Genomic DNA, 20,840 nt, shown 5'->3' with positions numbered 1-20,840 from the left:
ATATTCGAGCTTGTTTGGAAGATCTAAAGAAGAAGACTAATAATGGTCAAGTTTCAGGTATCGGGTTAGAATTGGAGCAAATGTTGTTGCTCTAGTTGAATGAACTCGATACCTAATTTTGCCCATACAGGAGATATTGAGAATTTGATAAATTGTTATTACGTACCTGCCTTTAGGGGATACATTAAATCAATTTCCTATCATGACAAGAAAGGCTTTTATTTTAATTAAATAAATAATAGTTGTTTATTCTATTTTAATGATAAGGCCTATAATGTTGCACAAGTAGTTAACAATTTATATGTTCTAAGATGACTCAAATCAAACATTACCTCTACCATTGTCGTTAAGCCATATAAATGAGAAACGCATTTCTGAGTTACATATAGATGAATACTTGGATAAGTTTGATTTTGAATCATACGGAAGATGCGAACTTTGTCTCATTGGCAAAATGACTAAAGCTTCTTTTACCTGATCAGGTGTAAGGGCCACCGAATGATTATGACTTATACATAATGATGTATGTGGTCTAATGCATATAATCGTAAGGGGTGGCTTATACTACTTCATAACATTTACTGATAATTTCAGTAGATATTGATATATGTTTCTTATGAAGAATAAATTTGATTCTTTTGAAATATTCAAAGAATATAAGGCCGAAGTAGAAAAGCAAACAGAGGAAAGTATAAAAGTTCTACGATCAGATCGTGAAGGAGAATACTTAAACCTCAATTTCAAGAGTTTCTTGAAGGAGTGTGATAGTGTATCATAACTTACTCCTTCTGGAACACCTCAATGGAATAGAGATTCTAAGAGGAGAAATCGTACCTTGTTGGACATAGTGCGATCGATGATGAGTCAAGCGGATCTTCTATTCAGTTTGTAGGGTTATGCTCTAGAAATGGTTGCATATACACTTAACCAAGTTTCGACTAATGCTGTTCAAAATACTTCGTATGAGATATAGAGTGATGAATGTCATAGCATGTCATTTATGAAAATTTGGGGACGTGAAGCCTTTGTAACACGTTTAGCCTCTGACAAGCTTGGACCAAAATTAGATAGATGATATTTTGTGGGATATCCAAGTGAGACTAGGATATAGTTTTATAATCCTTTCGAGAATAAAGTGTTTGTTGCTCGGGCCGCTGTATTTTTTAGGGAGAACTACTTTCTAAGAAAATCAGTGGGATAATACATCTCGATGAAGATCGAGAACCACATGATAACATTGAACCAGAGTTGGAATAAGATCATGATGTACATCAAAATATTGAAAGTAATCCTGTTTAGGAAACACAGGTTATTCGTAGATCTAGTAGGATTCACCATGAGCCCGGGAGAAATTATGAATTTCTTTTGACTCAAGATGGTTATGTGATGCTTACGGATAATGATAAGCCTCTCATCTACCAAGATGCTATGAACAGTTCAGACTCCGAGAGATGGCTGAAGGCCATGAGTTCGAGATGGAATCCATGTATCAAAATAAAGTATTGACTTTAGTTGATCCACTCGAAGGGGTAAAACCTATAGGGTGCAAGTAGGTTTTCAAGAAGAAAACTGACATGGATGGTAAAGTACAGACCTATAAGGTGTGACTAATGGCAAAAGGTTTCAAACAAATTCATGATATAGATTATGATGAGACTTTTTCACTAGTTTCTATGGTCAAGTCCATCAGGATTTTGTTAGCAATAGTTGTTTACTTTGACTATGAGATTTGGCAAATGGATGTCAAAACTGCTTTCTTATATGGGAGCCTTGAAAAGGATGTATATATGATATAACATGAGGGTTTTGTCGATCCAAAATTTGCTAAGATAGTTTGTAATTGCTTCTATCTATTTATAGATTGAAGCAAGCCTCAAGGAGAATGAATATTCATTTTGATAAAACGGTCAAAGAGTTTGGCCTTATTCAAAACAAAGATGAACCATGTGATATTCCTAGTATTATATGTAGATGACATATAACAGATCTGGAATGACATACCATCTCTACAGGCTGTTAAGACTTGGTTGAGAAATAGTTTCTCGATGAAAGACTTAGGCGATGCTACCAATATATTAGGGATCAAGATCTATAGAGATAGATTGAAAAGATTAATCGACCTAGTCGGAGTACATACATTGATAAAATATTGCATCATTTTAGGATGCAGGAGATATAGAAAGGATATGTTTCGATGTCTCATGGGATAGTGATCTCAAAAGATAACTGCCCCCTAAATCATTAGATGATAAGGGCCGTTTGAGAAAGCTCCATATGCTTTAGCAATTGGATCTATAATGTGTACAATGATATGTATTTATCCTAATATTTCGTATGATTTGAGCATGACGATCAGATACCAGTCTAATCCAGGTGAGGGTCACTGGATAAGTTTCAAGAATATTCTTAAGTACTTAAAGAGGACTAAAGATTTATTTTTGGTGTATGGAGAAGATAGGGAACTGGTTGTAAAGGGTTACACCGATACTAGTTTCTGAACCTAATTTTTGGACAGACAAGGATGATTACGAGTTTATGTATGTTTTGTGTTTTGTCTAAATATAATTGATGTTAGCCTGAATAGTTTCCCAGCAAGAACATTGATGATATCATGGAAGCCGAATATATTGATATTTTTTTGAAACAACCATGGAGACTGTTTAGGCATGTCCTTAGAAAATATCGCCTTATTAATGAGTTAATAATTAAGAGGATATAAATGTAAAGTGCATAGTAATGATAATGTTGCAGACCCACTGAGTAAGGTTTTGTCGCAGCAGAAGTACGATGGTCATACTAGTTCCATGAGTATTAGATACATAGGTGATTGGCTCTAGTGCAAGTGGGAGATTGTTAGTGTTTGTGCCCTAGAGACAACACTATGATATTTTAGTTTAATACATTAGGATTATTAATGTTTATGTTCTATCGATTATTCTCTTTATAATTTATTAATTCTTAATTTACTGCGATATAAATATTAGATTAATAAATGTCCTTCGAATATGATATGCAATTCTATATCTCTAAGTATGTGACTTAGAAATGAGATTATGAGAATAGTATCAATATTCCTAAAGGTTCCTAGTTGAGTATTATTATTAAGGGACAATAATAATGCATTAAGACTGTTATGTTTGTTGACTGATGATCACATCTCATTGATCATAGGTATAGTGATACTAAAGTCAAAAACACAGGCAGATATATATATGTACATGGTGCTGAACAGACCCAATGTGAGACTCTACATGTCTGTTGTGTCATAAGTAATTCTCATAGTGATACTGATGTAATGGTCCTTAGACCCGAAGTCATTATATTTCTATACGAGAATTAAAATATACATTGATTCCATTAAAAGTTATCCTTGATCGGGTAATGATAAAAGTGGACATTGGGTATATTATGAATCGTATGAGAAATATGAATGATCTAGATGGGATTTAACCCACCTATTTTAGGAGTGATATTATTGGCCTCTTGTGTGAGCTAGACTATGAATGCGTGGTCACGCTCAAATGTTGATTTGATATGATAGTCTACTCATTGATCAAGGAAACTTGGATTAAACTATAATGAGGATTACACATTACATGCATCTAGTTTAATCTATAATATTTGGTTAAAGGGATTATATTACATTGTACATTATTCACAAAAGGTTTAATCGATCACCGATTCAATTATTATTACTTGGGTAGCAATGATGTATTACTAGATGTCGCTCATTGTTTACCATTTTAAATTAGATTTAAAATTCGTTGTCAACGTAATAATAACCTATAGGGTCACACACTAAGAATGCTTGAAGGGTTATTTAATTTAAATTGGATTTAAATTATATTAAAGTAATTCGAATTATTTATAATATTAATTAAGTATGACTTAATTAATTAGATAAATATTGATAAATAATTAAGCCATACTTAAATATGATTTAATATTTTGATACTTTATTATTTTGCCTTAAAATATGGTTATAGGAGTATAGATAGATGTATAAAAGGTTTCTTCAAAATTCCATAAGAAGAGTAATTTGATTAAAAAGTGTAAAAGAATGGAAATATAGAGAGGATGGTTTGTATCATAAACTTATCATATTACTTTACTAGATTAGTTCCCGGCAGATACCCAGTTATATTTTAATTATTTTTGAACAATTATTTTAAAATAGCTGATTTTGAATATATATTAATGCAAAAATTTTAAAATATAATAATGAGAATGAAATAATATTATAAATATACAAACTTAAAAAATAATATTACCCAAATTACAAATATTGATTATCAATTTATTATTAAATATAAAAATATAATAATAAATATTTGTGTAAATAAAATTAATTTTAAATAAAATAAAATTAGTAAAGGAAATGGAATTATTGAAAATTATTAATTTAAAAATATAAAAATGAGGAAGAGAGGAAATGAGAAATGAGGTGGAGGTAATAAATGAAGGGGGAGATATTTGATTGAAAGTAAATTAAATGAGAGGATTGATAGTGTAGGATGACATCCTCAAATTAATGACAGTTTGAAGGAGAACTTGACATATAAGTTATGATGATGTCCATGTACTTTTTTATATTATAATGTAGATGTGAGGGAGGTGATAACGGAGTCATACTCTTTCATCATGATGTAATTGAAAGATTTTGTTGACTTAAACAGAAAGTTTAGTAAAATATATTAAAAGAGAATTTAAGAAAATAAAATGATGATAAGTTAGTTTTAAGAAAAAAATTATGAAAATTTAGAAAATCTAAATTAATTGTATTTTCTAATAATTTTTAATTTGAAAAAAAAATTGAAAATAAAATGAGATAATTTGAAAGATGTCATGTAAACGTCCACGTATTCCACTTATATAAATTATATATATTGATTATTGATTGATGATGATTGACTGATTGATGATGATTGACGGTTAATGACGAAAGAAATTTGTAACCTTTTATTTTGATATAAAATAAAACTAATGTGCGAAAAGTATTATTCTATCTAGGGCTTTCTCATAAATACCTAAATTTTATAATTTTTTTGTAAAAATACTGTCAGTTTTTAAAATAAATTGTAAAAATACTATCTTTCAAAAAATATTTGTAAAAATATGTAGGTTGCATTTGCAATCATATCTGCAACTGCTAGCAACCATATATGCAACCACAAATTTAAATTTGAAAAAATATGTTAAAAATTACATTTAGTTGCAAAATAAGTTGTTCAGGTGGTTGCAAATGGCGAAAAATGAATGCCCTGTTGGGCCAATACTAATACCACAAAAGCAACCATGAAAACAACTGAAAACAACTCCACCTAAAAAGTATAATACCCACAATTTTCTAACAAATATTCATTCTGAATTTGCAGATCATCAACGATCGTGAAACAGGGAGATCAAGAGGCTTTGGATTCGTTACATTTAAGGACGAGAAGTTGATGCGTGATGCAATTGAGGAATGAACGGCCAGGAGTTAGACGGCCGGCCGTTACATCACCGTCAACGGAGCTAGGCGGCAGTGGACATCGTGAAGGCGGCGGAGGTTATGGAGGTGGCGGTGGATATGGAGGAGCCCGTCGTGAAGGCGGTGGAGGTGGATATGGAGGTCGTCGTGAAGGCGGTGGCGGTGGATATGGAGGCGGCGGTGGTGGTTATGGTGGAAGAAGAGAGGGAGGTGATGGTGGTTACGGAGGCGTATGAGTGGAGGAGGTGGTTATTGGAGGTGAGCGGTGGCGGATAAGTGGAGGAGGTGGTTATTGATGAAATTGTGGAGGATGAGGTTGTGTAATGAGGAGGAGAGAGAGACAGTGAGAGAGAGGGTAGAGAAGTTAAAAAAAGGAGGGGGAAGATGAAGATGGTATTATTGCAATTTAATTATTTCATGTTTAAAAAGATAGTAAATTTGCAAGATTTTAAGTAAGGTAGTAGATTTGCAAATAAATTTTCAAAAGTTGGTATATTTGGCAAATTCCCTTCTATCTATATATATCAAGATGCACCTAATTAATATATTAATTTATAAATTGTTTTTAACTGAACGTGAGTTTGTAGAAAGGCCCCAAATTATATATTAGTTTATGATTTTTTTTTAAACTGAACATGAGTTTGTAAAAAGTTATAAAAAGGCCTTCTTACGTGATATTTGCACGTCGAAATAAACAGATGGGTAAAGTCATTTTGGCTTTTTTAAGTATTAAGTCTAAATTATAGTGATCATCCAGCAAAGAAAATTACCAGATCCAAATTAAATATTGACGCACAAATTCACTCGAACTCTTCATTCGTTTTCGACTAGAACACGGCTTGCAAATCTAGCTAGTAATATTTTTTTTGTTTACGACTTCTTATTAGAATCGTACTTCAGATTAAAAATATAATATGATTCTTTGAGTTTGATCATTCAACTTTTTTCTATAAGATAGAAGGCGGTAGAGGAGTAGAGACAGTATCTATCATACACACTCTTTGTGTTCCTTTCTTCCTCCCCGAAAACTTACAATTTATATATATTTATTTAAGTCTGGTGTCTCTTTCCCTGAATCCTGACAAGAAAAAAAGAGTCTGGTATCTCTTTTAGGCTTGTTTGCATTACTCTTCCATCTTTCAGGGACATTCAGGTATATCTCTCTCTCTCTCTTTCTCTCCCTCTCCCTCTCTCCCTCTCCCTCTCCCTCTCCCTCTCTCCCTCTCCCTCCCTCTCTCTCTCTCCCTCCCTCTCCCTCTCTCTCCCTCGCTCTCCCTCTCTCCCTCTCCCTCTCCCTCCCTCTCCCTCTCTCTCTCCCTCTCTCCCTCTCCCTCTCCCTCTCCCCCTCTCCCTCTCCCTCTCCCTCCCTCTCTCTCTCCCTCCCTCTCTCTCCCTCTCCCTCTCCCTCTCTCCCTCTCTCTCTCTCTGGCTGGAATCAGAGTTGCATGCCAATCTTGTGACCGAACAATATTTCCGGCAACATGCAACTTCTGCAACTAATTTAATTTATTATTTTTTTCGGATGACAGCATTTATTTTAGTTGCTTACAGTTACCAATATGCAATTGAATTCTATAGTAAAAAGACAAATTTAGTTGCACTCCTATTTCCCTCCTACATTTAGTACGTGTTATTCTGTTATGCATGTGTGTACCTCTGTCACTACTATATATACATGCAAATACTAAATTTACCAATGCTATTAAGGTAAAAAAATCTAAAAGTTGTTAGAAATAGAATCAATATTTTCACATTAATACTTTTAGAAACCTCAATTATTTTTTACTGAAAAAGGATAAGCCTTTTCAAGTGGGTCACCTCCTACTGTATGTTTGCCTAGTCATACATAGTATTCCCTCCGTCTGATTCAGATTATACAGTTTTTTTCAATACTTACACACACGCTTTAAATATAAAGTATAATTTCATGATTTATTTTTAAATTTTTCTTTTTTGGTATTAAAATTCAAATATCAAATGTTTTTTTAGAAAAAAAATAATTGAAAATTATTTACAAAACTATATTTTAGAGGAGTATTAAAATACGTGTGGAGGCTCGTCCCCGATGTCTACGGGATTGAGGGAGTATCTTTATAGTATCCTAGATTTAATGAGAATCCTTGTAATACTAGACTTTTAGTTTGACAAAATATTTAAATTCCTCAATCGGAATAAATTTTATTAAAAGGTCTACAAAATCCAAGCGATTCATATCTCTGCGCATTTATTAAATTTATTCTCACACATCATCTAACCACGGTAAAAAATCAAGATTGTTGATTATATACGCCATTCACACTGCAGTTTGTTGGAACAAAAAAGAAATAGCTTATAGTTTTATGTTGTTTCTTTCTATGATCTAGCTTTTATAAGTCGAAATTGACTCTCTTTCTTGTAGTGAAAGATGTTCGGCTCCAATGGTACAGTCAAGTGTCCAAGTCCGATGAAAGCTACATCTAATGGAGTGTTCCAAGGAGATGATCCTCTTGATTATGCACTTCCTTTAGCAATTTTGCAGATATGCATAGTGCTGATACTCTCAAGGTTTCTGGCTTACATTCTTAAACCCTTACGGCAGCCTAGAGTCATTGCCGAGATCGTCGTAAGTTCTTTCTTTCTCACTTTTTTTAAAGATGGTACCATTGCTATGATTTGTTGTTGTTGTCTATATGATAGTACTTTATGAGTCTGGTATTCGAAAATTCCAAAATAAATATTCTTGAAATTCGGGGTCTTAAAACAAATAAACTTGGTTTGGTTCATGAATGTATGAATTTGGACTGCGTAAAAGATGAATAAGTTTAATGAAAACTTGTTCTTATCTTTTTTTAACTTACATTAGTAAAGAAAATTACCAGTTTTGCATATGATATGCACTAATGCAAATTACCTTTTTAAGTAATCTTCTGTAACCTTAATTTTTGAGTTTGTAACATGCTTTGCCCCCAAATCTTCTTCAGAAACCGCGTTAAACGCCATACTTTACCTTATATTGCTCTGTCAAAAAACCTTGAACATGCTTGCTGGTTAAACGTGTATCATACTGGATGTTACATTATAAACAGGGTGACAAAAGATGTTTCTTAGAGTTGACTAAGTTAAGAGAAATTTATATGCAATAAAACTTATAATCCCTTCAAGTGATGGGAATTGGAAAACCAGTAAACTGATGAATTGCTTTGTCTAATAATCTACATTGCTCATGTATTATGAATTGATATGGCCTTAATATTTTTGGAGGCCGTGAGGGTATGTTCTACACATGTGTGTTTGATTAAGAATAATACCATGTACTAGTCTTGCAATCTATGAGAACTTGGCTATTCAGTTGTCTTGGTTACTCACATTGGTTATTAATTTTGTCAGGGAGGAATTTTACTTGGTCCGTCAGCTCTGGGTCGTAACAAAAGCTTTCTCAACACAGTTTTTCCACCTAGAAGTCTAACAGTGTTGGATACGCTAGCTAACCTCGGTCTCCTCTTCTTCCTGTTCCTTGTTGGGCTTGAGTTAGACCTGAAGTCCCTTCGTCGGACAGGAAAGAAGTCTTTGTGCATTGCCCTTGCAGGAATAAGCGTTCCTTTTGTGTTGGGAATTGGAGTATCATTTATCCTCCGTGGAAGTGTTTCCAAGGGTGTGAGTGAAGGTCCTTTTCTGGTTTTCATGGGAGTGGCCCTTTCTATTACTGCCTTCCCTGTCTTGGCTCGAATTCTTGCTGAGCTCAAACTTTTAACTACTGATGTTGGCAGAATAGCAATGTCCGCAGCAGCAGTTAATGATGTTGCAGCCTGGATTCTGCTAGCTCTTGCCATTGCGCTCTCTGGAACTGGACGCTCTCCTCTCATTTCACTGTGGGTTCTTCTGTGTGGTGCTGGCTTTGTTTTAGCTTGCACGTTTATTGTGCCACCCCTATTTAAAAGGATGGCTCAACATTGCCCTGAAGGTGAACCAGTTGATGAAGTTTATGTCTGCGCTATTTTAGCATCAGTTTTGGCTGCAGGGTTTGTAACTGATACTATAGGTATCCATGCTCTCTTTGGGGCCTTTGTGGTTGGAGTTCTTGTTCCAAAGGAAGGACCAATTGCTGCTTCCCTTGTTGAAAAAGTTGAGGATCTAGTTTCTGGACTTCTGCTCCCACTGTATTTCGTCTCAAGTGGTTTGAAAACTGATGTGACCACCATCCAGGGTGCTCAGTCATGGGGTCTCCTTGTTTTGGTCATATTCACAGCTTGTTTTGGGAAGATCATTGGAACTGTAGTGGTGTCACTTTTGTCTAAAGTGCCGTTTCAAGAGGCTATAGCTCTGGGTGTTTTGATGAACACAAAGGGTTTGGTGGAGCTCATTGTCCTTAATATTGGCAAAGACAGAGGGGTAAGTTTGATTTAATAAATTCGGTAATTCATGTCTTCAAATTTTTCTATTTTCTGCATTTTTTGATGTTTCAAACTGATTTTTGTTTCAGGTATTGAATGATCAAACATTTGCCATTTTGGTTCTGATGGCTCTCGTCACTACTTTCATGACAACGCCAATAGTTCTAGCAGTATATAAGCCAGCTAAACAATTGGCTAAAGCTGGATACAAGCATAGAACAGTTCAGAGGAATGACACTAGCTCTCAACTCCGGATGCTGGTGTGCTTCCATAGTTCTAGGGACATCCCCTCGTTGATCAACCTCATCGAGGCTTCACGTGGGATAGGGAAGAAGGAAGGACTTCGTGTTTATGCCATGCACTTAATGGAGCTGTCCGAGAGATCATCTGCTATGCTAGCGGTCCACAAGGCAAGAAGGAACGGACTTCCCTTCTGGAATTCAACACAGAATTCTGATTCCACCCAAATTGTTGTTGCCTTTGAAGCTTTCCAACAATTGAGTAAAGTGTCCATTCGACCAACAACAGCAATTTCACCAATGTCCAATATGCACGAGGACATCTGTAACAGTGCTTACAGTAAAGGGGCTGCTATGATAATTCTTCCATTCCACAAGCATCAGAGGCTAGATGGACACTTAGAGACAACTAGAGCCGATTTTAGACATGTAAACCGCAAAGTTCTTGAGCATGCACCTTGCTCAGTTGGTTTATTAATAGATCGAGGACTTGGTGGACCAACACATATAGCTGCCAGCAATGTTAACTCAGTCATGACTGTCCTTTTCTTCGGAGGCCATGATGATCATGAAGCACTTGCTTATGGTGCTTGGATGGCTGAGCACCCTGGTATAAATTTGATCATTGTTCGTTTTAAGTTGCAGCCAAAAGTTATGGGAGAGGTTGTCAGCATCAACATGGATGATGTTTCCAATGCTGAAGAAAGCAACTTTGATGAAGAAATTCTAGATGCCTATAAGAAGAATGTGTCAGAACATAGCTCCATCACATATGAAGAGAGAGTAGTGAGTACTGCTGCAGAAACAACTGAGGCTATTCGCGAGTATAATCGCTGCAATCTGTTTCTGGTTGGAAGAATGCCCGACGGGGAGTTAGCTGCCGCTTTGAAAACTAAATGTGAGTGCCCAGAACTGGGGCCAATTGGGAGCTTGTTAACATCCCCAACATTCTCAACAACTGCTTCAGTTTTGGTGGTGCAGCAGTATCATAGTCAGCTGTCTACGCATGCCTTAGCTTCACTAAAAGAGGAAGGAGAGGTAGAAGACATCAACAAGGATGACTCTGATTCCAACTGAATGTTGCAGTTCACAAACTTCTTATGTCAATGTTGTAAATATTAGTAGTTACAACATGCTTGTAAGCCTAAATTCTCCATAACTTATCTCCAGCAACGTCTTGAAGACAATTAGACAATACTGGAACTAGTCTCTGTCATCCTTTTCTTTTGCATGATGCAACTTCATTTCAGCAATAACTACAGCAATCTCACAATTGCTTTGTTACATTTCTCGATTTGTCAAATTGTCTCATAGCAAAGAATTTTATTATCTCGTATTTGAATATTTTTTAGGCAGTACTGTTTCATTTGTTCGTGTATGGCAGGCACTACATTTCTAACGTTTTATCTACAGAATTAGTTCAAGAACAGGCGTTTTGTTAGTCTCCCCTAGTATTATACATTCACATTTACAGCAGTCTGCTCCTTACTCCCCACAGGTACTAATTATACAATGTCATTGATTCTTGGCATTCTTGCTGTATGTTTATGTACTTTGGTTCAGGTTATAAATGATGTATCCTGTCAGTCTGTCTTTCGTGTTTGTTTTTGGTTCTTGATGATGAAGTCACAGAGTAGTGTATAATGTTTTTTTGCTTGAGTTTTTTCACACTGAAACAACACTTAAATATGTCGATAATGTAGCTTCGCCTAAGATATGTGTAGTTTGTATCTTTGTCGATAATGTAGCTTCGCCTATGATATGTGTAGTTTGTATCGTTCCATTTCCGCGCTTAAAAAGCCCATATTTGGGACTAAAGAGTGGATCAAGGGGATCACATCTTGGCATAAGTGAAACAAGATCATTCAGAATTTGTTTATTTAGGTTTAATAGTGGTACTGAAGTAGTTACCAAAAACTACTACTAGCCACAGAGTGAGGTTAACTTGTATCTCGAAGATCAGATCAGTTTTGAGTTTTATTAGCATACTCCGTTATCGACTACAAAAAGTTGAAATGAGACTAATTTTGTTGAAAGGGGGTATGAATTGTGATTACGTTCTTCAATTTTGTTCAGTAAGGTGCTACAGATCTGGAAAACTCAAGTCATCGTTCTATGAAATGATACAAGCAATTTAAGAATTCTTTTTAGCCATTTTAAGATATGAGCTAGTTCATCAATTAAGCAGTTCTGTATGTCCATTTTGCAGGTAGTTTTCAGTTTCTCTGATTTGTACAATGGCGTCCAATGGTACCTTGGGTCAGACATGTCCACATCCAGTGAAGGCTACATCAAATGGAGTCTTCCAGGGGGATAGTCCTCTTGATTTTGCGCTACCTCTTGCGCTTTTGCAGATTTGTGTGGTTTTAATAGTCACTCGGGGTCTTTCCGTTCTGTTAAGGCCGTTAAGACAACCACAACCACGAGTAATTGCAGAAATCGTCATAAGTTGAATTAACGCCATGTTGAATAAAAGCACAGAAGAAAAATTGCAAAAGTTAAAAAAGAAGACAGAATAATTCATAAAAAATGGACACAAGGAAAAGAGAAAGCGGGACAGAAGAAAAATTGCAAAAGTTGAAAAAGAAGACAGAAGAAAAGAAAAAAGGAATGGATGAAATAAAAAAAGAAGGAAACAGAAAGAATAATATGTCAGAAAAGAATATCATGTAATAGAAATCTCTTCCTCTATAAAAGAGGAGAATTGTAATGAAAAAGGTGTGGTTTTTTTTTCATTTTGGTAGGGAGGAATTTTACTTAGACCATCAGCTCTTGGAAGAAATAAGGCCTATCTGCAGGCAATTTTCCCACCCAAGAGCATAACTGTGCTGGACACTCTTGCCAATCTCGGTCTTCTATTCTTTTTGTTCCTTGTTGGCTTAGAACTAGATCCTAGATCCCTCCGTAGGACAGGAAAGAAGGCTCTTGTCATTGCGATGGCAATATTGGTCTTCCGTTTACATTAGGAATTGGTTCATCATATGTCCTCCGACAAACTATTGCAAAAGGTGTAATGGGACCGCGTTTCTTGTATTCATGGGTGTCGCTCTTTCAATCACTGCTTTTCCAGTCTTAGCTCGAATACTAGCTGAAATAAAACTTTTAACAACTGATCTTGGAAAAATGGCTATGTCAGCTGCAGCAGTCAATGATGTTGTTGCATGGATTTTACTTGCTCTTGCAGTTGCACTATCTGGCAATAATGTCTCTCCAATTGTCTCGTTTTGGGTTTTCCTTTCTGGTTTTTGCTTTGTTGTTTGTTCATTTCTCATTGTCCCGTCAATATTTAAATGGATAGGTAAGCGTTGTCATCAAGGTGAACGAGTTAATCAAGGGTCCTCAGCAATATTAATGGTGCACAAGGCGAGAAGGAACGGCTTACCCTTTTGAAACAAAGGACTGCGTGCAGATTCTAACCAAGTGGTAGTGGCTTTTGAGGCATTTCAGCCGCTAAGCCAGGTGTCTGTAAGACCAATGACATCCATATCTTCTCTCTCTGACATGCATGAAGACCTTTGCGCAACTGCAGATAGTAAGAGGGCAGCAGTCATAATTTTGTCATTCCACAAGCACCAACGACTGGATGGCTCACTGGAAACCACTTGAACTGACTTCCGTGAAGTTAACATAAGAGTTCTTAAGCATGCCATGTGCTCAGTAGGAATATTTCTTGACCGTGGACTAGGTGGAAACGACACATGTATCTGCAAGAAATGTCACTTATTCCATTGCAGTCCTCTTTTTTGGTGGTCGTGAAGCACTTGCCTATGGGGTTCGCATGGCTGAACATTCTGGCATCAGATTGACCATAATCAGATTCATAGTAGAACCAGAGTCTAACAAGAAATTTTCATGGTTGAAACAAAGGCTGCTCTTGCAGCTAAATTGGTTTTGCAAGACGACGACTTCTTAACTAAATTCAAGGGAACACACTCCAAAAATGCTTATATAGCATATGAGGAGAAGTCTGTTAGAAATGTTGCAGAAACCATTGCTATATTATTGGTGAACTTAATCGATGCAATTTGTTTTTGGTTGGTCGCAAACCTGAAGGTGAAATAGCTTTAGCATTGACTGGATATAATGAGTCTCCGGAACTGGGACCTGTTGGGTGTCTGTTGACCTCAGAGTTTTTAACAACAGCCTCAGTTTTGGTTATGCAGCAGTATCACCAGAAGTTGTCTACAAACTCTGAGGATCTACTTAACAGAGATTCAAGTACAATCTGAGCGGCTTATGTGTTACCTAGGAGTCGCACTGCACTCACATGATTCGTCGATAGGCATTTGATCACAAAGAATGAAATGAAAGAACACGAGCCTAGCCTTAGAAGGGGTCGCCTCCCTCTAACTTACGTTGTTTCTCTATTGTCTTGGGGTCGCATGAGAGAAATGATCACTATGTGAAAATTGATAAATTAAATTTGTGTTTAGCTGAAGTAATTAAAACATTTGTCAAACTGTGATCCTTGTTACAGATATAGAGAGTACAGAGACATTGCCAAATATAGAGAGTAAAGACTGCAAAGACTCAAGGAAAGAAAAGGCGGGAAAAGCTGTTGAATCATCAAGCCACATCAGCATAGTTAGTTAGAGTTATACATACAGATTGTATATGTCATATAGTCTAGAAGATTCATATGTACCTGTATATAAACAAAACTATCTCTATGTAATTGTTAGGCTTTGTAATACATATTTTCATTCTTCATCTTCTACATTTACATTAAAGCTTCAATCTGTCATGGTATCAGAGCTTCGTCTCTGCTTGTTTTCTTTGAATGTATAAATCGTATGCTTCCGTTGTAAAAAACTCGGCATCTACTACTTCAACAACGCAATCCATGGCATCTTCTTCTACTACTCTAGTCATCGACATTAATCATCCTTATTATCTTAGCACATCCGATCATCCTGGACTTTCGCTTGTAAGTGAAGTGCTTACTGATCAAAATTATCACCATTGGAGTCGTTCTGTATCAATTGCACTATCTGCGAAACTCAAACTCGGTTTCATTGATGGATCTCAAGTGAAACCAGCTGCAAACTCGCCTCTTCTTGTGCTCTGGATGCATAGCAATGATTTGGTAATCTCCTGAATCTTAAACTCAGTCTCATCATAAATTCGTAAAAGTGTTGTTTATATGTCAACTGCTAAGCAGATTTGGGACGATTTACATCATCGCTATGCTCAAAATAATGTTCCTCGTCTGTTTAGTATACGCAAAGAATTATCATCACTTACTCAGGGTACAAAATCTGTTACAACTTATTTCACTAAGTTTCGAGGATTAATGGATGAATTAGATAATCTTGCACCTATTCCTCGTTGTGTTTGTCAAATTCCTGCTTGTAATTGTCAACACACACAGAAACTCACACAGTATGAACAATTGATGAAACTTAGTCAGTTTCTAATGGGGCTCAATGAGCAATTCACGAGTATTCGTGGACAAATATTGTTAATGAGTCCTCTGCCAGATTTAAGTCATGCTTATGCAATGCTTCTTCAAGAAGAAAACCAGAGGGAGAGTGTTAATCACACTGGATTTCTTCCTGAAAATGCTGCTATGAATGTGAAGTTTGGTAATAAGCCAAAATTTGTGAAAAAGGATGATCGTAAGTCAGAAAATACATCTGTTGTTTGTGATTACTGCAAGTTCACAGGGCATTCAAGGGAGAAATATTTTGCACTGCATGGTTATCCAGAATGGCATCGTTTGTATGGGCAACCAAAGCCTAAAGTCAAGCCTAAGAAGACAAATCAAGTTGTTAATCTGGCTCAGAATTCTCAGAATTTTTCAGATGTGGTTTCTCAGGTTTCATCAACTGATAGTCTATCAGAAACTCAGTGTCAACAGTTGATTTCTATGTTGCAAGCAAAATTGCCTTCACATACTGCAAATTATGCTCCTTGGCTTAATACTGATGTCAGTCAATGTGCAGGTACATATTTCGCCAGTTCTGTTATTTTTGCTGGTAATACTAAATTTTAGTCATCACATTATACTTGGATAATTGACTCTGGAGCTACACATCACATTACTCCTCATTATCATTTGCTTCAAGATGCAATACTTGTTAATTCAGAAATTCACTTACCAAATGGTAATATATCAATAGTGAGCCATATTGGTACAGTACAATTAACTCCAGAGATTCAACTTAGAGATGTTTTGGTGGTGCCTACATTTGAATGTAATTTGTTATCTGTTCCACAACTCACCAAATCACTTTCTTGCTCTATTGTTTTTTCTTCCAATAAATGTATTCTGCAGGCCCTTGCATCCAAGATGGAGAAAGAGATTGGTGAGTTGGAAGAGGATTTGTACAAACTGTATAGTGACAAATTGCAGCACACTCATGTTCAGGTTCATTCTGCTACTTCTATTCAAGGTCATCACTGGCATTGGAGGCTAGGTCACCCTTCTAATAGTGTACTTAGTCATATTAAAAGTATTTCTCCTTGTAATATTACTCCAATTGAGCATTGTGATGTGTGTTATTTGTCTAAGCAAGTCAGACCTAGTTTTCCTACTAGTGCTACTGTTACTACAGAAATATTTTGTCTAGTTCATTGTGATATCTGGGGACCATATAAACATGTCACTCATGGTCAATGTAATCTGTTTCTTACAATAGTAGATGATTGTTCCAGATGTACATGGGTCTTTATTCTAACTGCAAAATCTCAAGTAGCACAGCTACTCAAAAACTTCATTCAGTATGTACAAAATCAGTTTAAAACCTCTGTCAAAATTCTAAGAACAGATAATGACACAGAGTTTGTTAATCATGATCTGTCAACTCATTTACTATCTTTAGGAATAATTCATCAGACCAGTTGCTCACATACACCTCAGCAAAATGGCACTGTAGAAAGAAAACATCAACATTTACTCAATGTAGTCAGATCTCTCAAAATTCAGTCAAACTTACCTATTCAGTTTTGGGGAGACTGCATTCTTGCAGTTACTCACATCATAAACATGTTACCTTCTCCTATTCTCAATTTTAAATCACCCTATGAGATACTGTTAAAAAAAGTTCCAGATTATTCTTCACTGAGAGCTTTTGGTTGTCTCTGTTACATTTCTGATCTTTATTCTCAGAAAGACAAATTTGCAGCCAAAACACTCAAGTGTGTTTTTATTGGCTATCCTTTTAACAAAAAAGGGTACAGAGTTTTAGATATTTCATCAAAAAAATGTTATATTACCAGAGACATTGTGTTTGTAGAAGATTGCTTTCCTTTTCACAATAAGACATTTGATACTGTCTCTACTTCTTTATCCATATCTTCTACATACATATTTCCTGATACACCATTGTTTACTGATGATAATGTCATATCTGTTCAAACTATGCCTTCATCTATTCCACATATATCTTCACCATATATTGATAATAATTCTAATACACATGTTGTTAATCCTTCATCATCATCTATACCTGTTGCTCAAACTAGACCTGTTAGAACCAGGACTGTGCCTTCAAAATTCAAAGACTATACAGGCTTCCCTCTTTTCAACAAGCATCAATCTACTCCATCTGCAGGAGCTCTGTCAGGTACATCTTTTTGTGCTTATCCACTTCACAACTATATGTCATATCAGGATTTCTCATCTTCATATTACAAATACTTGTGTGCTACTGTTGTCATACCTACACCATATACTTATCAACAAGCTGCTACTGATTCTAAATGGCTTGCTGCTATGAAGTTAGAGTTACATGCACTTGAAAGTAATCACACTTGGGAATTGGTTCCCAAACCTGCCCATACTCATATTGTTGATTGTAAGTGGTTATTTAAAGTAAAATATAATTCTGATGGTACTGTTGAAAGATACAAGGCAAGGTTAGTTGCCAGAGGATTTACACAAACATTTGGCCTAGACTACTTTGAAACTTTTGCACCTGTGGCAAAAATGACTACAGTTAGGATTTTAATTGCTATTGCGGCTGCTCAAGGCTGGTCCATATCTCAACTGGACATAACCAATGTTTTTCTACATGGTGATCTACAAGAAACTGTCTACATGAGAGTGCCCCTGGATACTTTCAGCTTTCATCTATTCCAGTGTTAAATGTCATTAAGAACACTTCTGATTGGGTTTGTAGACTCAAGAAATCCATTTATGGACTTAAGCAAGCTCCTAGATGTTGGTTTACAAAATATTCTGATGCTTTGAAATATGTTGGATATAAGCAATCTCATTCAGATAACAGTTTGTTTACTCTACACACTTCTTCTCAATTTGTGGCCATCTTGGTATATGTAGATGACATTCTAGTTACTGGTAGTACAAAGTCTGCAATTCAGCAAGGGATTGATTTTTTCAGCACTCGTTTTAAAGTCAAAGACTTGGGTGATTTAAAGTATTTTTTAGGTGTTGAGGTAGCTAGATCTTCTGCTGGTATTTACTTGAATCAGAGAAAGTACACATTAGACATACTTGCTGACTCTGGACTTCTAGGTGCAAAACCATCTAAAATACCTAAAGAACAAAATCATAATCTACAACAGAATACTAGCATGCTTTTATCTGATTCTGAGTGTTCTACTTATAGAAGGATAGTAGGCGGGCTGCTCTATCTTACAGTCACAAGACCAGACTTGTCTTATGTTGTACATGTTCTATCACAATTTATAGCTAAGCCCAGAATTGATCATCTTCATGCTGCCTACAAAGTTATCAAATATCTGAAAGGTTCACCAGGTCAAGGTTTGTTAATGTCTGCAACTTCTAAACCTGTTCTTACTGTATTTTGTGATTCTGATTGGGGTGGGTGTCAAACCACAAGACACTCTTTGACAGGTTATTTTGTTAAATTTGGTGAATCTTTAATTTCTTGGAAGTGTAAGAAACAGCATACTGTTTTTAGATCATCAGCAGAAGCTGAGTACAGATGCATGGCTGATACTTGCTGTGAGCTGGTTTGGTTGCTTACCTTATTTCAAACATTTGGTTATTATAATATTACTCCTGTAACCTTGTTTTGTGACAGCAAATCAGCTCTTTATATTGCTTCAAATTCTGTGTTCCATGAAAGAACAAAACATATTGAGCATGATTGTCACATAGTCAGAGAAAAGATTCAGCTTGGGGTTATTACTAATGCACATATTTCTACTACATCTCAGCCTGCTGATATTTTCACCAAGGTTGTATCTTCATCTCAATTGCAGTTTCTGATCTCAAAGTTGGGAGTGTGTAATTTGTTTCTCCCCTCCAACTTGAGGGGGATGTTACAGATATAGAGAGTACAGAGACATTGCCAAATATAGAGAGTAAAGATTGCAAAGACTCAAGGAAAGAAAAGGCGGGAAAAGCTGTTGAATCATCAAGCCACATCAGCATAGTTAGTTAGAGTTATACATACAGATTGTATATGTCATATAGTCTAGAAGATTCATATGTACCTATATATAAACAAAATTATCTCTCTGTAATTGTTAGGCTTTGTAATATATATTTTCATTCTTCATCTTCTACATTTACATTAAAGCTTCAATCTGTCAAAACTTCACTCTTTTAGTTATAAATATTTACTTCTATAATCATTCTCTCAAACTACATAAAATGTTCATTCGTATTTGTCAGTTCCTAGCCTAGTTAATTTCACTGCATTTGCATACCAATTTAAATCAAATACACTACTAGAGAAATTTGATTATATGTATTGGTATATCCATGTCCCCTTTAATCCATATTATAACATACCAATTTTGCTTGAAGAAAAATAAACCCTAGTGGATCAATTATTTAAGTTTTCTCTAATACATCACATTTAGTTCACTTTTAACAAGACATGTTAATTTTGCAACTTAAGCAAGACCACCTTAACCTTAGAACTACATAAGAGATAAGTAGGGTATTCATGGCACATATTAATTTTGTTGAAATGCTGATTTCAACAAATTTGCATGAAAAATCGTATATCATGAGATGATGTTCAAAATTCAGAACTGAAAAATGCATGCAAATAGCACATTACACGATCAGAGATGATAATAACATGAGAGTTGTTAATATTCCTAATTAATCAAATAATTATGAGCACTGTACCTTGGGCTTATTCCAGATTTTCATGTGTTGTTTATATTCCTAGTTAATCAAATAATTATTTTGTAGAAAGGATTTGTAAAACATTGCCGAGCCTATTCAAATTTCAAATACGGAAAAAAAAACTGGTTAATTTGGGGAGAGGAAGATTATTGACTTGTGCGGTGTGCCATAACTAGACCTCACAAATAGGATAATCAGATCAGTTTCAGATCGGGTTAATTTCGGATCGATTTTACTTTCGGATTATGATATAACTGGAGATCAATTGAATTAAATGTGATTCGAGTTGGGTCTAATTCAGATTAAAAGCGGATGAAATTCGGAGAAAATTAGGTTCGGATTAAGTTCAATTCAGATATTTTCATATCATAATTTATTCATTTTTTCAATTTGTGAAACTTAAAAGAATATTTTTATTAAATATTGTACTTTTAATGTAATATAATGTACTTTTACGAAATATTATGATTAAATAATTATATTATCATATATATAAAAGACTTTTAAGTTTAAATTTTACTTATTTCTGATCATTTTCGGTTCTCATAATATATGATTCGGTTTTATCCGGTTCTAATTTATAATCGGATCTAGTATTTAGGAATATTTTCGACTAAATTTTGGATCACGTAATTTTTGAATTGATTTAATTTAATTTTTAAATAATTATCGAATTATATAATTCGAAT

General features: G+C 35.3%; 2 protein-coding genes and 1 pseudogene across 3 annotated transcripts; all 3 read left to right on the top strand.

The window, feature by feature from the left end:
* The first annotated feature begins 6,454 nt into the window (after positions 1–6,454).
* On the top strand, positions 6,455–11,365 carry LOC141695051 (cation/H(+) antiporter 18-like). 2 transcript variants are annotated; one of them, XM_074499286.1, is made up of 4 exons: positions 6,455–6,623; positions 7,869–8,072; positions 8,837–9,838; positions 9,930–11,365. In XM_074499286.1, the coding sequence occupies exons 2-4, from the start codon at positions 7,875–7,877 to the stop codon at positions 11,154–11,156; spliced, it is 2,427 nt and encodes an 808-aa protein (XP_074355387.1). In that variant the 5' UTR covers positions 6,455–6,623; positions 7,869–7,874; the 3' UTR covers positions 11,157–11,365. The 2 variants fall into 2 exon arrangements, with proteins under 2 accessions (XP_074355387.1, XP_074355389.1); XM_074499288.1 differs by lacking the exon at positions 6,455–6,623 and adding an exon at positions 7,202–7,729.
* Positions 11,366–12,316: 951 nt separating this feature from the next.
* On the top strand, positions 12,317–14,308 carry LOC141696597 (cation/H(+) antiporter 18-like; annotated as a pseudogene).
* Positions 14,309–14,922: 614 nt separating this feature from the next.
* Positions 14,923–19,343, top strand: LOC141696596 (uncharacterized). Its single transcript, XM_074500719.1, has 6 exons — positions 14,923–15,165; positions 15,241–16,024; positions 16,169–16,260; positions 16,357–16,515; positions 17,191–18,084; positions 18,147–19,343. Exons 1-6 carry the CDS (start codon positions 14,923–14,925, stop codon positions 19,341–19,343), a joined length of 3,369 nt encoding a protein of 1,122 aa, XP_074356820.1.
* Positions 19,344–20,840: the final 1,497 nt, after the last annotated feature.

This window comes from Apium graveolens, chromosome 11 (genome assembly GCF_009905375.1).
Source record: "Apium graveolens cultivar Ventura chromosome 11, ASM990537v1, whole genome shotgun sequence".
In the NCBI taxonomy this organism is placed as follows: domain Eukaryota; kingdom Viridiplantae; phylum Streptophyta; class Magnoliopsida; order Apiales; family Apiaceae; genus Apium; species Apium graveolens.
The sequence above is the reverse complement of the archived record's forward strand: the minus strand, read 5'-3'. Positions and strand labels throughout refer to the sequence as shown.

Coding starts and splice junctions, on each gene's coding strand:
- LOC141696596 (XM_074500719.1), top strand. CDS start 14,923: ATGGCATCTTCTTCTACTACTCTAGTCATCGACATTAATCATCCTTAT. Junction 16,261..16,356: donor AACTTAGAGATGTTTTGGTG/GTGCCTACATTT, acceptor TGTATTCTGCAG/GCCCTTGCATCCAAGATGGA. Junction 18,085..18,146: donor CTCAACTGGACATAACCAAT/GTTTTTCTACAT, acceptor GGATACTTTCAG/CTTTCATCTATTCCAGTGTT.
- LOC141695051 (XM_074499286.1), top strand. CDS start 7,875: ATGTTCGGCTCCAATGGTACAGTCAAGTGTCCAAGTCCGATGAAAGCT. Junction 8,073..8,836: donor GAGTCATTGCCGAGATCGTC/GTAAGTTCTTTC, acceptor TAATTTTGTCAG/GGAGGAATTTTACTTGGTCC. Junction 9,839..9,929: donor ATATTGGCAAAGACAGAGGG/GTAAGTTTGATT, acceptor TTTTTGTTTCAG/GTATTGAATGATCAAACATT.